The sequence below is a fragment of the Chrysemys picta genome, chromosome 4 (assembly GCF_011386835.1).
Source record: "Chrysemys picta bellii isolate R12L10 chromosome 4, ASM1138683v2, whole genome shotgun sequence".
In the NCBI taxonomy this organism is placed as follows: Eukaryota; Metazoa; Chordata; order Testudines; family Emydidae; genus Chrysemys; species Chrysemys picta.
Window position 1 is genome coordinate 144,052,721 of NC_088794.1, and position 12,133 is coordinate 144,064,853.

Sequence of the window (12,133 nt, forward strand, 5' to 3'; positions counted from 1 at the left end):
CTAGTTCCGGTATAAACTTTGCACGACCTTGTAATTGGGCCTTGTTCTTCCCTCCCTATACAATGAAGATTACATTCTATTTCCATAGATGTTAAGCCAATTGAAATCATTCAGCGGAATGCATTATATACTTGCAAAGTATTTTAACAGCTTGGGAAGCTAGAGAGCAGAAACTGAAAATGTAGTGATCAGCTATACAGAGAGAAGTAAAGTAAAACAAAATGGCAAAAGAGAACAAAAAAGATGTAGAAAATAGCAAATTTAAAAGCAACTGAACACTTTCCACAGTAAGTGGTAGAAGCCACATTTAAAATTGGACTGTAAAAGGCAATAGAGCTACTGTAAAGTGACACATACTGCCATTCAAACCTGCACTATTCCTCTTGGATAGACACTTGCATACAATATGATCACAGTAACAGCAAATGCCATTAGCAAGGGAGAGAACAGTGTGTCAACCAAAAGCCTACGTTGTTTTTCTTTTAAAACCCTACCAGCCCTGTACATGAAGTTACTCCCAGGAAATTCAGAAACATTCACTAGCTGGTGTATATCTACCTACACTTATGACACAGTGATTAATATAGCCCTGGCAGAAAGGAATTAGATTGGTAATATATTTTCCAACTCTAACTTAAATATGTCTTGCTGTTCTCAAATACATCCTGTGAGATTTTATAAATGTAGTATTTTAAAAAAGAGCTCTTAGCTTGTTATAAGGAAAAAAAACTTCTATGATGTAACAAGGTATTAATATAAATTCCACATTTTATCCTTGTTCAATAAACTGGCATAGTTGGTAGGATCATGGCAAATTAGGTTAGGCTGTACCCATCTGGGGGATTAGAAATAAAGTAGTTTAGAACAGCATAGAAATTGACGGGACTGGACTGGTGTGACAAAGTGGAAATTTTTTGTAATATTTTTATGAAGCCTGTCTGTACCTCAGTTTCCCCTATATGCTGCATTGTTATCTACTGGTGAAAAGGGAGTTTGGTGTCGGAGCAGGTTAAGACACAGGTGTAAATAGTGCTTAGCTGTCTGGGGGCTTGGGTCCCATATCAATGGAGCTCTTCAGAAGACTATAGCAAATCCAATTGCCTGCACACAGACACGGACACCTAGCAACCAATGACCCACAGAGACATGGACTTCCCTACCTCTCATCAAGGCGACTGAGTTGCACCTCCCTAACTCAGGAACAAAGGACTGGGGGCAGGAGGCGAGGTCGAAGTTAAGTGTTGGCTATGGGAAGCAGTCAGGGGTATGTTGGGAGTCTGACAAAGGCGATCAGACGAAGAGGGAGACAGAGCTTGAACAATGAGACTCACTACAGCCTGACTGGGTTTTGGCTACCTAGAATAGACTATGGCTTAACTTTCACTTCTCTGTGATAATCCTGGTCTTCCTGTGCTGTGTTCCAGTCAACTAATAAGCCCTACTGTTTGATAGCACTGCTGAGTGTCACTGCAGATGCTTGAGGAGGTGCACAGCTCCCTAAGATTGTACAAGTCTCCCTCAGGAGTCTGTCTCAGTGGGACTCGGTGAACAGAGCTGATGGGGTTTCTAACATCCAGTGAATAAAGGCTTGATTCTTCTTTAGAAGCATGAGGTTTGGGTAGAATACAGGAAGGTGAATCTTTTGGTTAATGTGATATGCCAATGAGACTTTAGGGAGAAAATGGGGATGAGAGCATAGTACAACCTTTGTCCCTATAAAAGGTGATACGTGGTGGACTGGTCATGAGGGCCCCCCAGCTCTCCCATTCTTCTTGATGATGTAATGGTGATCAGGAATTAAGTTTTAAAGAAGAGGTGGAGGAGAGATCAGGTGGCCATCAGCTTAAAGGAGAGCATCAAGAACCAGGGTGAGCCCCACTGGGGAGCTGGATTTCAGACAGGAAAATACAAATTGTATAGAACTTTGAGGAATCTGTCTGTGATGATGGGAAAAAAGGAAGAGCCAATGAAGGGGTGAGTGGAAAGCTGTGATATCAGCCAACTGTACCCTAATAGGTCTTTGATACACCTCTGACTTTTAATTCCACGTGGTAGTCCAGAATCTTGGAAGGCAGAACTTCCAAGGCTTGTGAAGATGGAAGAGAGCACCAAGAATGAAAATGTTGCCACTTCTGGAGGCAAGTCTGGCAGTTCCTGGGCTTTCTACTGGACAAAAACACTGATTGTACTGCAACTTAACAGGTTAATTCCATGGTTTAGAGCCATTCAGGAGCCACACCCTGAGGTTCAGAGAGGAAGAGTTGGGGTGGATGAGGGACCCCAAATTCTGTGTCAATAGGTCCTCGGTGGTAGAAATTTGGAGGGGTGCCACATCTGCGAAGTGGATGAAATTTGAATAACACACCCATCTTGGCCTGGCTGATGCTATGAGAATAGCTTTCGCCCTTTGCGTAGCTTGAAAAGAGTTGAGGATTAATGGAATTGATGGATACACATAAAGCAGGGCACGAGGCCACGGAGCTCTCAGCACATCTCCCAGAGAACTGAGACCGTAACTTCTACTGGAGCAAAACAGGAGACCATTGGAGTTGTTTGGGGTGGCAAAGAAATCTACTTGTGATAGACCCCACGCCTGGCAGACATTGCAAAAGAGTCTTTGAGCTCCCATTCATGGTGTTGCCCGAAGTGTCTGCTCAGGGACTCCTGCACTTGTACCTGAATCGGATAAGACCGCAAATACGTTTATTGAATGGGAAAAACACTAGTTCCAGAGTCTTAGTGACTCTGCACGTAAAGACTGGGATCTTGCCCCCACCTTGGCTGTTAACGTAATGCACTGCTGCCCTGTTCTCTAGCATTGCTCTGACTGAGTGGCTTGACTGTCACGGAGGACGTATTGGCAAGCATAACAAACTGTTCTCCGCTCCAGAATATTGATGTGAAGCGGTGATTCTTGCAGACCTTTTGCCCCGAGCTGTATTTCCCTGCAAGTGAGCTCCCCATCCTAACAAAGATGTGTCTGTTATGAGGCTCTGTGATGGTGTGGGATACAAGTATGGGGTTGCCATACAGACCCTTTGTGGATTCTTCCACCACATAAGTGCACCCAACACCTTTGAGGCACAGTGACCCATTTGGAGGGGTTGTGTCTGTTGGGGTGTATACTGTTCTTAACCACATCTGGAGACATCCAAGGAGTAGTCTCGCATAGGAAGTCATGATTGTGGAGGCAGATATGATCCAAAAGCTGAAGAAAAGCCCTCCTGGTTGGTTGTGGGTTGAACTACAGTGCAGAGATTAGGCCAGATAGGGTGGAAAATCTCTCCCAGGCTAGAATCATAGAAGATATGGGTTGGAAGAGACCGCAGGAGGTCACCTGCTCAAAGCAGGACCAACCCCAACTAAATCATCCCAGACAGGGCTTTGTCAAGCTGAGCCTTAAAAATCTCTAAGGATGGAGATTCCACCACCTCCCTAGGTAACCCATTCCAATGCTTTACCACCCTCTTAGTGAAATAGTGTTTCCTAATATCCAACCTACACCTCCTCTACTGCAACTTGAGACCATTGCTCAAGGATAGGTAGGCTCTTGCTGATGTGGAGTCCAAAATGGCTCCTAAGAAGTTTATCCTTTGTACTAGAGTTAGTATAGATTTGTTGTGATTGATGCAAAGTCCTAGTGATTAGAATAATGCTAACGCCTTGGTTGTAGCTGACTGAACCTCTTGTTGTGATAAAGCCCTGATCAACCAGTCATCCAAATATGGGAATACTCAGACACCTCCATCCCACTGACGAAAGTACCTTTGTAAACACTCTCGGAGCCGTGGAGAGCCCAAAGGGAAGAACTCTCTATCACTAGGGGTTTGTTCCTATTACAAAGCACAGGAAGCACTTGTGTGATGGGTGGATGGCTACATGAAAGTAGTCAGCTTGTAGGTAGAGGGCAACAAACCAGTATTCTAGATCCAAGGATGAGAGAATGGTAGCTAATGTCACCATTCTGAAGCGTTGTGCTAGAACGTAGTAGTTTTAAGTTCCTGAGGTCGAGGATTGGTCTCTACCCTCTCTCTTGGGAACTAGGAAGTAGTTGGAATAGAATCCTTTCCCAATTAATTCTTTTGGAACCGGCTCTATTGTCAAAAGGGGGAGGGACAGGATCTCTTGCCTTATGACTTTTCAAGAGAGGGGTCTTTGAAGAGGGATGGAGAGAGTGTGAAAGTGGATAGTTACCCACTCTGATGGCTTCCAGTATCCATTTGTAAGAGGTGAGGAGTTTCCAGGCAGGTAAGTAGTGGGACAGTCAATCTCCAAAGGGGGAGAAATTGCACAATGGGGAATCCAGTGAACTGGATTGGTTGATGCCCTCAGCCAAGGTGTCAAAACTGCCTTATAGAAGGAGGGGCTGATTGAGAAGAAGGGGTGGATGGTCCTCACTTCTGCTGCTTTCCCCTTCTCCTGAGGCCTAGGGAAGGTGGACTGCTGGTGGTACTGGAATGGCCTGGATCTTTGGGCAGATTGAGGCCTAGTAAATAGTCTTTGGTCCAGGCACGTAGATTCTCTGTCACTACAGCATAGCTCTGGAATCCTTGAGAATGTGGAGAGTCTGTATGCTCACTAAAGCAGGTGAGTCTTTCCAAGAGGAGATCCTTGACTGTGGACTGTACTTCTCTCAGAAGACCTGAGGACTGGAGCCATAATGCCTTTCTCATAACCACCACCCTGGCCATGAATTTGGAGCACTGTCAGCAGCATCTTAGGGCAGTTTGGAGGGAGGTTATTGCAACCAACTGCCTGCCCCTCCACAATGGACTGACTGAGACTGGTCTCTCTGTCTGATTGTGTGGTAGATGTTCAATAAAAGTGTTTAAATTTTGAATATGTGGTAAAGCTGTATTTCATCATCAAGGCCTGATAGTTAACTATACATAATTAAAGAGCAGCTGACAAATAACTTGGTCTGCCCAGTAAGTCCTATCTCTTAGATTCCTTGTCTAATGGAGAGGGTCTTGACCAAGTTTGGTGGCTCCTTTGATTGGCTGCATCCATCACTAAGGAATTAGGGCTAGGCTGGGGGAGGGGGAAGTGTTACATTCCCTTTGGCAGGATGTAATAGTTTGTGTCAGATTTCTTATAAAAGGGTAGAATTGTGGCAGGGGACAGTAATGCCTCATTAATGGGTAAAGCAAGCTTCCCTTAAGGATCAACATTCAAGATGTCTACCAAGGAATGTTGTGACTCTTGGACTTCGTCTTGTGGGATTTGGAGACAATCTGCCAGCCTCTTCATGAGGTCCTGGCTCATTCCATTAAGAGTTTTAGTTTAGCCTGCCTATCTTTTTTTTGCACCTGCCCTTAAATCCCAGACAGACCTTGCACTTTGAGGGGATATATGGGTCCCCCAAACACTGCAGGCAACTCAAAGTGTCACTGTTGGGAACAGACCTGTGGCAGGTCTCACACAGGGCTTAAACCCTGGGATCTTAGGCATCACAAATTGTGCTCTGGCACAGAGCTCCAGAAGTAGAAGGGGGAACCCGCCACTCCACGGAGCACAAACAAAATAAAATATAATAAAATAAATAGCTAATAAACAAATGAATAGAGTAGACTTTTACGATGTGAAAGAAAGGCGGGAAGCTGAAACAGCTAACAACAAGGACTTCATCTTGAGCCGCAGCTGGTTGAGAAGGAACTGAGTGGCAGCAGGCTCATGCCTACCTCTATCCCCTCATTCAGAGCATGAAGTGTTGTTTTGCACAGGCGCGGGCTCACAAGCACTACTTCAAGAGTACGCAGATGCAAACATCCTACGGTTGAGCATGCAGAGGGACATATACTCAAAGAAAAACACAACATTTGATATACATCTTCCATTGTACTAGCACACCAGTGTCAAAGTTAAAAATAAAAAGCCAGCATATTTTCAGGCCAAGGGTCTGAAGCAAGGAAAACTGGGGAAATTAAATTAAAAGAGACACTGAGACTAATAAGTAAGAGCTCATGGAAATTTGGTTGTTGCTAGATTTCCAAAAATTAACACATGTATCAATACATCAATATTCAGAAATGACCAAATGAATGTTTAAATTTAGTACTCCTAATACAATTGTTAGGAAATTTAATACATAACCTTTTACGATACATCCTCAGACATCAACGCTGAAGAAGAAAGCATACTGGTATTTCTAGCATTTCACCAATCAAGTAAATATATTATTTCTCCGTGTGAGCACAATGGCTTGATAAATACTGGGGAATATGAGCGAATTATAAAATATCTGTATTTGAATAATAGAAATCCACGAAAGTTTGTGGGTCAGCTGGGTCATCCTCATATGCTTCATGGATGTTTGATTGTTGCATGCTCCCATCATCTTTAAAAAACAGTCCTTACCTAGCATTTTAAGGGAATAGGGTAGCAGGTAATTTTAAAAAAATTGCAAGCTTAAAAGAGCTAAGCACAAGCCAGTTCTCAGTGCATGGAATCTGTAGAACACTTACATGGTAGAGCAAATAGCTAGCTATGTCCTGTTCACACTCTTAAAAGGCAGAAACAAAGTGGTAATATTCAGTGTTAGCTGGAGCTGCTTAACATTCCATTGTTATCTTAACAAATTGGCTCAGTGGACCAAATTGTCCTCACCACCTTCATGAACCACCTAGGAATCCACTGAACGAGTTAATATTGGCCTTCCCTCTTAGGTTTCTGCAGCATGAAAAAACTGTTGAGAAAGGGAAGCTTTGGTAGCACAGCTCCACCACTCGCTACATTCAATTTGCTTGAAAACACATGCAACTTAGGAAAAGGGAAAGGAGAAACCATTTTCAGTGCATGAATGGCCCTGGTTTACTGGTCCGTGGACCTGCTAAGATCTGGCCAGATATGAGAATTCCGTTGCTCATTCCACAGGCTGTGAGAGGGGGAATAAACTCCTTGGCCATAGCAGGATGGAAAACTGCACATATCTCAGAGGGCTTTTTGTTCACACTATGTGGGATTTTCTGCAGAGGGCCTAGACTACTAAGCAAGCATTTCTGTTCAAAATTAATTGAAGACATTGTAGGCAGCAGATTCCAATAAATGTCACCCAAAAAAGACAATTCAGTATCCACATAAACCCAGGAGAGAAAGAGCATTCTTCTTGTTTACAGGGACAGAAGGTGAACGTATTATACAGGATGGAATCATATAACTGAAGTTTAATTTGCATATTTGCATTTCAAAGACAAACATCATGCTGGGTAAGAGAAACCAGGGTAGAAGGCCAGACAGTTTTGTGGTAAAGACACAGGACTGGGTACCAGCAGTCTCTTTCTGGTTCTGCCAAAGTCATCTTTGATAACATCCTGGTAACCACTCTGGTCTTCAATTTTCCTCATGTATCAAAGATATTCCTACTTCGAAGAGCTGTTGGGTGGCTTAATTCATCAATCTATCTAAAACACTTCAAGATCCTCAAATGGAACATGGTGTAAGTACTAATGCCACTGCTGTAAAGAAGTGACACCATCAGCTTTCCTGCTCTGCAGCTGTTCTTTAATTTAAAGGGCCAATGTCTAGGGAAACTTTAAAGATACTATATTTTGCTGAAATATGTGCTCTTAATTTCCCTTAACACAATTTCCTTTCATTACTAATTACTAAGTAAGTGGGTGTAACTTTCTCTTTTGTCTAGGCCACCTCCTCCTCACTTTATGCACTGACAATTCAGTGCTTGTGAAATCGCAATTTGTCACTATTCTGAACATCTCTGCTCTATTCAGATTGCTTAGGCAAGAGACAGCTACTGTCAGATACATTGGACAAACACTGGTGGTGGGAAGGGAAATACAGGAAAAAGGTTTAACAGGATGTTGATAAACTTACATTTTTAACTATTTTTTTAAATCATTAATGCTAGAACATGAAATAGCTCCTACAACATTTGTGTAGAAACAAAAACAGAAGCATGGAGTCTTTCTCTACAATAAGTCCCTTTAAGGGTCTGGAGAAATTTAAGTGTTTTTGATTACATTAATGAAACAGAATATTAACTAGCTGTCAGAGGAAGAAAGGAGACACCTATTTCAAGATAGAAACAAACCTTCTGCTTTGAATATTGGTTCAAATTCACATTCCTAGAACATTTTCAATCTTTCAGATTTACACCAATTCAATCTTCAGTTCCTAGAGCTATCTTGCATCACAACAGCAGTTTTCTAATGTGCCTACTTGTTCTTCAGTGGCTCTTGTTGGTAGCTCAGCTACATAAGAGGTCCAAATTCTGCTGCTAGGAGTAGTGCAATTCTGTCAACTGAAATGGAGCTTCAACTGATGTAAAAAAGCAGAATTTGACCCAAGCTTCTCTCTTGACATATCTTCCAAATGAAGTATATAGTTTTGGGATGAGAGTGGGAGAGATGAGAAGGGAAGAATAACCCTGCCAAAAAAACCTCTAGCACAACAAGTAAAGCATCATTATTAGCTGTATCAAAACTGCTTAGATAGTTATTTTAATACCAGCCATAATCACTGTCTTCTTCACCAGATTTATTTAAGGCAATGAAAGATATTTAACAATTATTTTCGAAGGAGGAGAAAGGAATTTTACTCGAAGCTGGAAATGAAAGGCCTACTAGATCATCTTGTCCATCTCCCTGCTGTTACAGGATTGTTTCCTATTGAACATTTAGTAGCCTTTAAAAAAAAAAAGAGAGAGAAATAATTCCGATAGAAAACTTTAGACATCTACTGAAACAGGTATTTGGGGAGTCTAGCCAAATGATATACCTCTCTTCTAGCAGGCAGACTAGAAAAGCAATACATGCTAGAAATAGTACCAGTGGTAAACAGTAGAAGGAAAAGAAGAAAAGCCCTCTTTCTTTTAACCGTTTTTTTAGTCTGCAAAAACCAAATTCCTAATATTCAAGCATTGAATGGCTGCCTTACCCACCTTTTCAGAGTTTCCCGGCCATATATTCGCCAGTCAAAGGTGAAGGAGAAGCAGTCAAGTTGTTCATTTTGAACAATTATGCTATAGTACAGAATGTTAGAGGCTCATCCATTGCAACATTTGAAATGGTGATTTACATCAAAATCTTTCTAGCTGTTCTAGAGAAATGGTGGTAGTATTTAGACACAGGCTAAATATTTTCACAAGATGTAAACTTATCCAAGAGCAATACATGGAATTATTTACACTCAACATTTAAAATTTACTTCTGCAAATATTAAGCATGGAAGTTAATTTGAGAAAATATGTGACCCGTGTTATTTTCCTTAATAAATGAGTATTATTTTTATTTATTATTCATAGTTAATATAAAATTAACAGTGAAAGTTAGCTCTGAACATTTTTTACAACACTTAAAGTTTGATTTTTCTATTGTTTAGATGTCAGTAGATTTACAAGAACAATCATTTAAATAAAAAAATATAAAGCCTATGTTTAAAACATGGCCTTTATTAATGCTCTCTAATGAACTCCATTTTATCTTACATTGAAATAGTTATGCTTTGCTTAAGAAAAGACGGAAAAGTGCATTTTACAAGAGTACTTTTTCTTTAATTCTCTGCGAAAATGGAAGGAATTGGAATCACAAGTTGACAAATGTGGTAAAATGAAGTTTCAAGAAACATCAATTTTAGTAATGCTACCCCCCATCACTAGTGTTTCGCTCTGACTTTCTGCTGTGTGAACCATAATATCCTGATTTACAGTCTAGAGCATCTATGTTATTACTCTACAGCATTTTAAGCACAGAAAGAGGGGTTAAAACCCCTTTCAATGTACAAACATGAATAAAAAAATTGATAAAAAAATCACTTTTATACATAATGTATATGCGAACTGTTTTAAATACATGGTTTTGGAAGAGTTATTTACAAACTGCATCAGCCCGTGGGACAATCCACAGACAAAGTATACACAGTTGCTTTACTTTATTGTTGCATCTCAACTTTGGGAGATATAAATTCATTCGGCAGTATAGCAAACATAAAAACTGTGACAAAGCATCTTAAGGGCAACCCAATAAAATTTGTTCCTCAAAACAATATAAGTACTAGGACTGCCAAAGTTTCCAAACAAGGTTATAGTTTAATCCAGATGCCCGATTACAGTTCTACATTGTGGAAGAATAAACAGACCCACTGCACATACAGGCATGGCTACTGGATAAAACCTCCTGTAAGAGCTAAAACTGATAGGTATGTTTTTTCAAAAGAGTGAACTAACCTAGAATTTTTTTCCAATTTTATTAATATTTTAAAAAATACATAAAAATACAACATCCAATGTCTGAATAAATATATTTAACAAGTTGCAAGATACCTTATTTTACACAAAAAAATTCAGCTTTAGAAATCTTGTTAAATAACTTCATTGTTGTTATATATTTCATTTTTCGTCTTTTTGTAACAAAATAAAAACTCTGAAATTACATAGAAAAAAGACAAAATATTTTTGTCAAGGGATAAGATAGTCCACTGAAAACCTATTCACAATTCCACTGTAAACATTAATAAACATTAAAATATTTGCATAATTGTGTGCTCAAAAATCCTATAAAAAGTGGAAGACTTATTACAACTGTAGTTTTCAGTCAACTACACTTCCTTTCACAATTTATTTTGTCCCATTTACATCTTTAAAACTGGGCACATTGCTGAACACATACTTTGGCAGTTCTGTATAGCAAGTGCTTCCACAAAGAGGAACTACTCACCAAGGGTTAGCATACAAGCTGGGTGAAAGTGCAGCAGTAACTTGATTCTGTTTGATAATATTCTGATGTCTGTTTGATGCACTTGCTTTTCTATGATTTCCTAGAACACCTGAATGCTTCATTGGACATAACTTTTCAAATCTGATAAGTGCCCTTTCTCTGTATTAACAAAAAAACAATAAACACGATGACAAACATGTCAGACGGTGCCTACAAACCTTCAGTTACCAATGAGCTTAATTTCTCAACAGTAAAAATAAAAATAAAATAAAATAAAAAAAACAGGAGGGAGAAAAAAGATACAGTCCAGCAGTGGAAGAGTGTACAGAATGTACTTGGCAATGTCAAACCAGTTGAGTGCTTTTTGTGGTTATATTTCAGGATTTATGTCCATGGCAGCAAACTGCTGACAAGGCAGAGAAATATGTATCACCTGCATTCTACAGCAAGCACATTCTGGGGAGGAGAAGATGATGACGGACTCATCCCAGTGTCTGATGAAGCAGATGACATGGATGCTCCTGTATGAGACACTGTAAATACATAAAGCAGGACATCAGCACCAGACTTCATTAGAGGAGTGAAGTTCTGGAACAGCCTTCCAAGGGGAGTAGTGGGGGCAAAAGACATATCTGGCTTCAAGACTAAGCTTGATAAGTTTATGGAGGGGATGGTATGATGGGATAGCCTAATTTTGGCAGTTAGTTGATCTTTGATTATTAGCAGGTAAATATGCCCAATGGTCTGTGATGGGATGTTAGATGGGGTGGGATCTGAGTTACTACAGAGAATTCTTTCCTGGGTGCTGGCTGGTGAGTCTTGCCCACATGCTCAGGGTTTAACTGATTGCCATATTTGGGGTCAGGAAGGAATTTTCCTCAAGGGCAGATTGGCAGAGGCCCTTGAGGGTTTTCGCCTTCCTCTGCAGCATGGGGCACGGGTCACTTGCTGGAGGATTCTCTGCACCTTGAGGTCTTTAAACCACGATTTGGGGACTTCAATAACTCAGGCACAGGTTAGGGATTTGTTACAGGAGTGGGTGGGTGAGATTCTGTGGCCTGCGTTGTGCAGGAGGTCAGACTAGATGATCATAATGTCCCTTCTGACCTTAAAGTCTGAGTCTATGAGACTGTCAAAGTATCCTTCACACTGGAGGCTTGCTTAGATATCAGATCTAGTGTCTGTACACACACAAAACAACTTAATAGATCCCAAGTGAGGCCTGTCAGGTTTGAGGTACGTCAACAGAGTTGTGTGTAGAAGCTTACATCGTACCTGCACCCATTATCCCTGGCTCAACATAGTGTCCTTACTAGTTGCTCATTTTAATGAGTATTACTGTCGTTTATTTATTTAAAATAGGCATGGAGGAGAAGTAGCAGTACAGGAAGACCTCTCAAAGTCCTGTTATAAAAAAATACAAGTGGATACCTCATGTGTCGACTAGTAAGTTCAAAGCCTTA

General features: G+C 40.6%; 1 protein-coding gene across 13 annotated transcripts in view; it reads right to left on the reverse strand.

The window, feature by feature from the left end:
- Positions 1 to 9,486: 9,486 nt before the first annotated feature.
- ARID4A (AT-rich interaction domain 4A) overlaps positions 9,487 to 12,133 on the reverse strand; it is a 68,561-nt gene continuing 65,914 nt past the window's right edge. For all 13 annotated transcript variants that reach the window (XR_010600824.1, XM_065593833.1, XM_065593832.1 and 10 more), the window contains 2 exons: positions 11,104 to 11,203; positions 9,487 to 10,829 (listed from right to left, as the gene is read on the reverse strand). Coding sequence is in view for 12 of the 13 variants with exons in the window: in XM_065593833.1 (XP_065449905.1) it covers positions 10,667 to 10,829; positions 11,104 to 11,203 (263 nt within the window). In the remaining variant the exon portion in view is untranslated. The remainder of the gene's footprint in view (positions 10,830 to 11,103; positions 11,204 to 12,133) is intronic.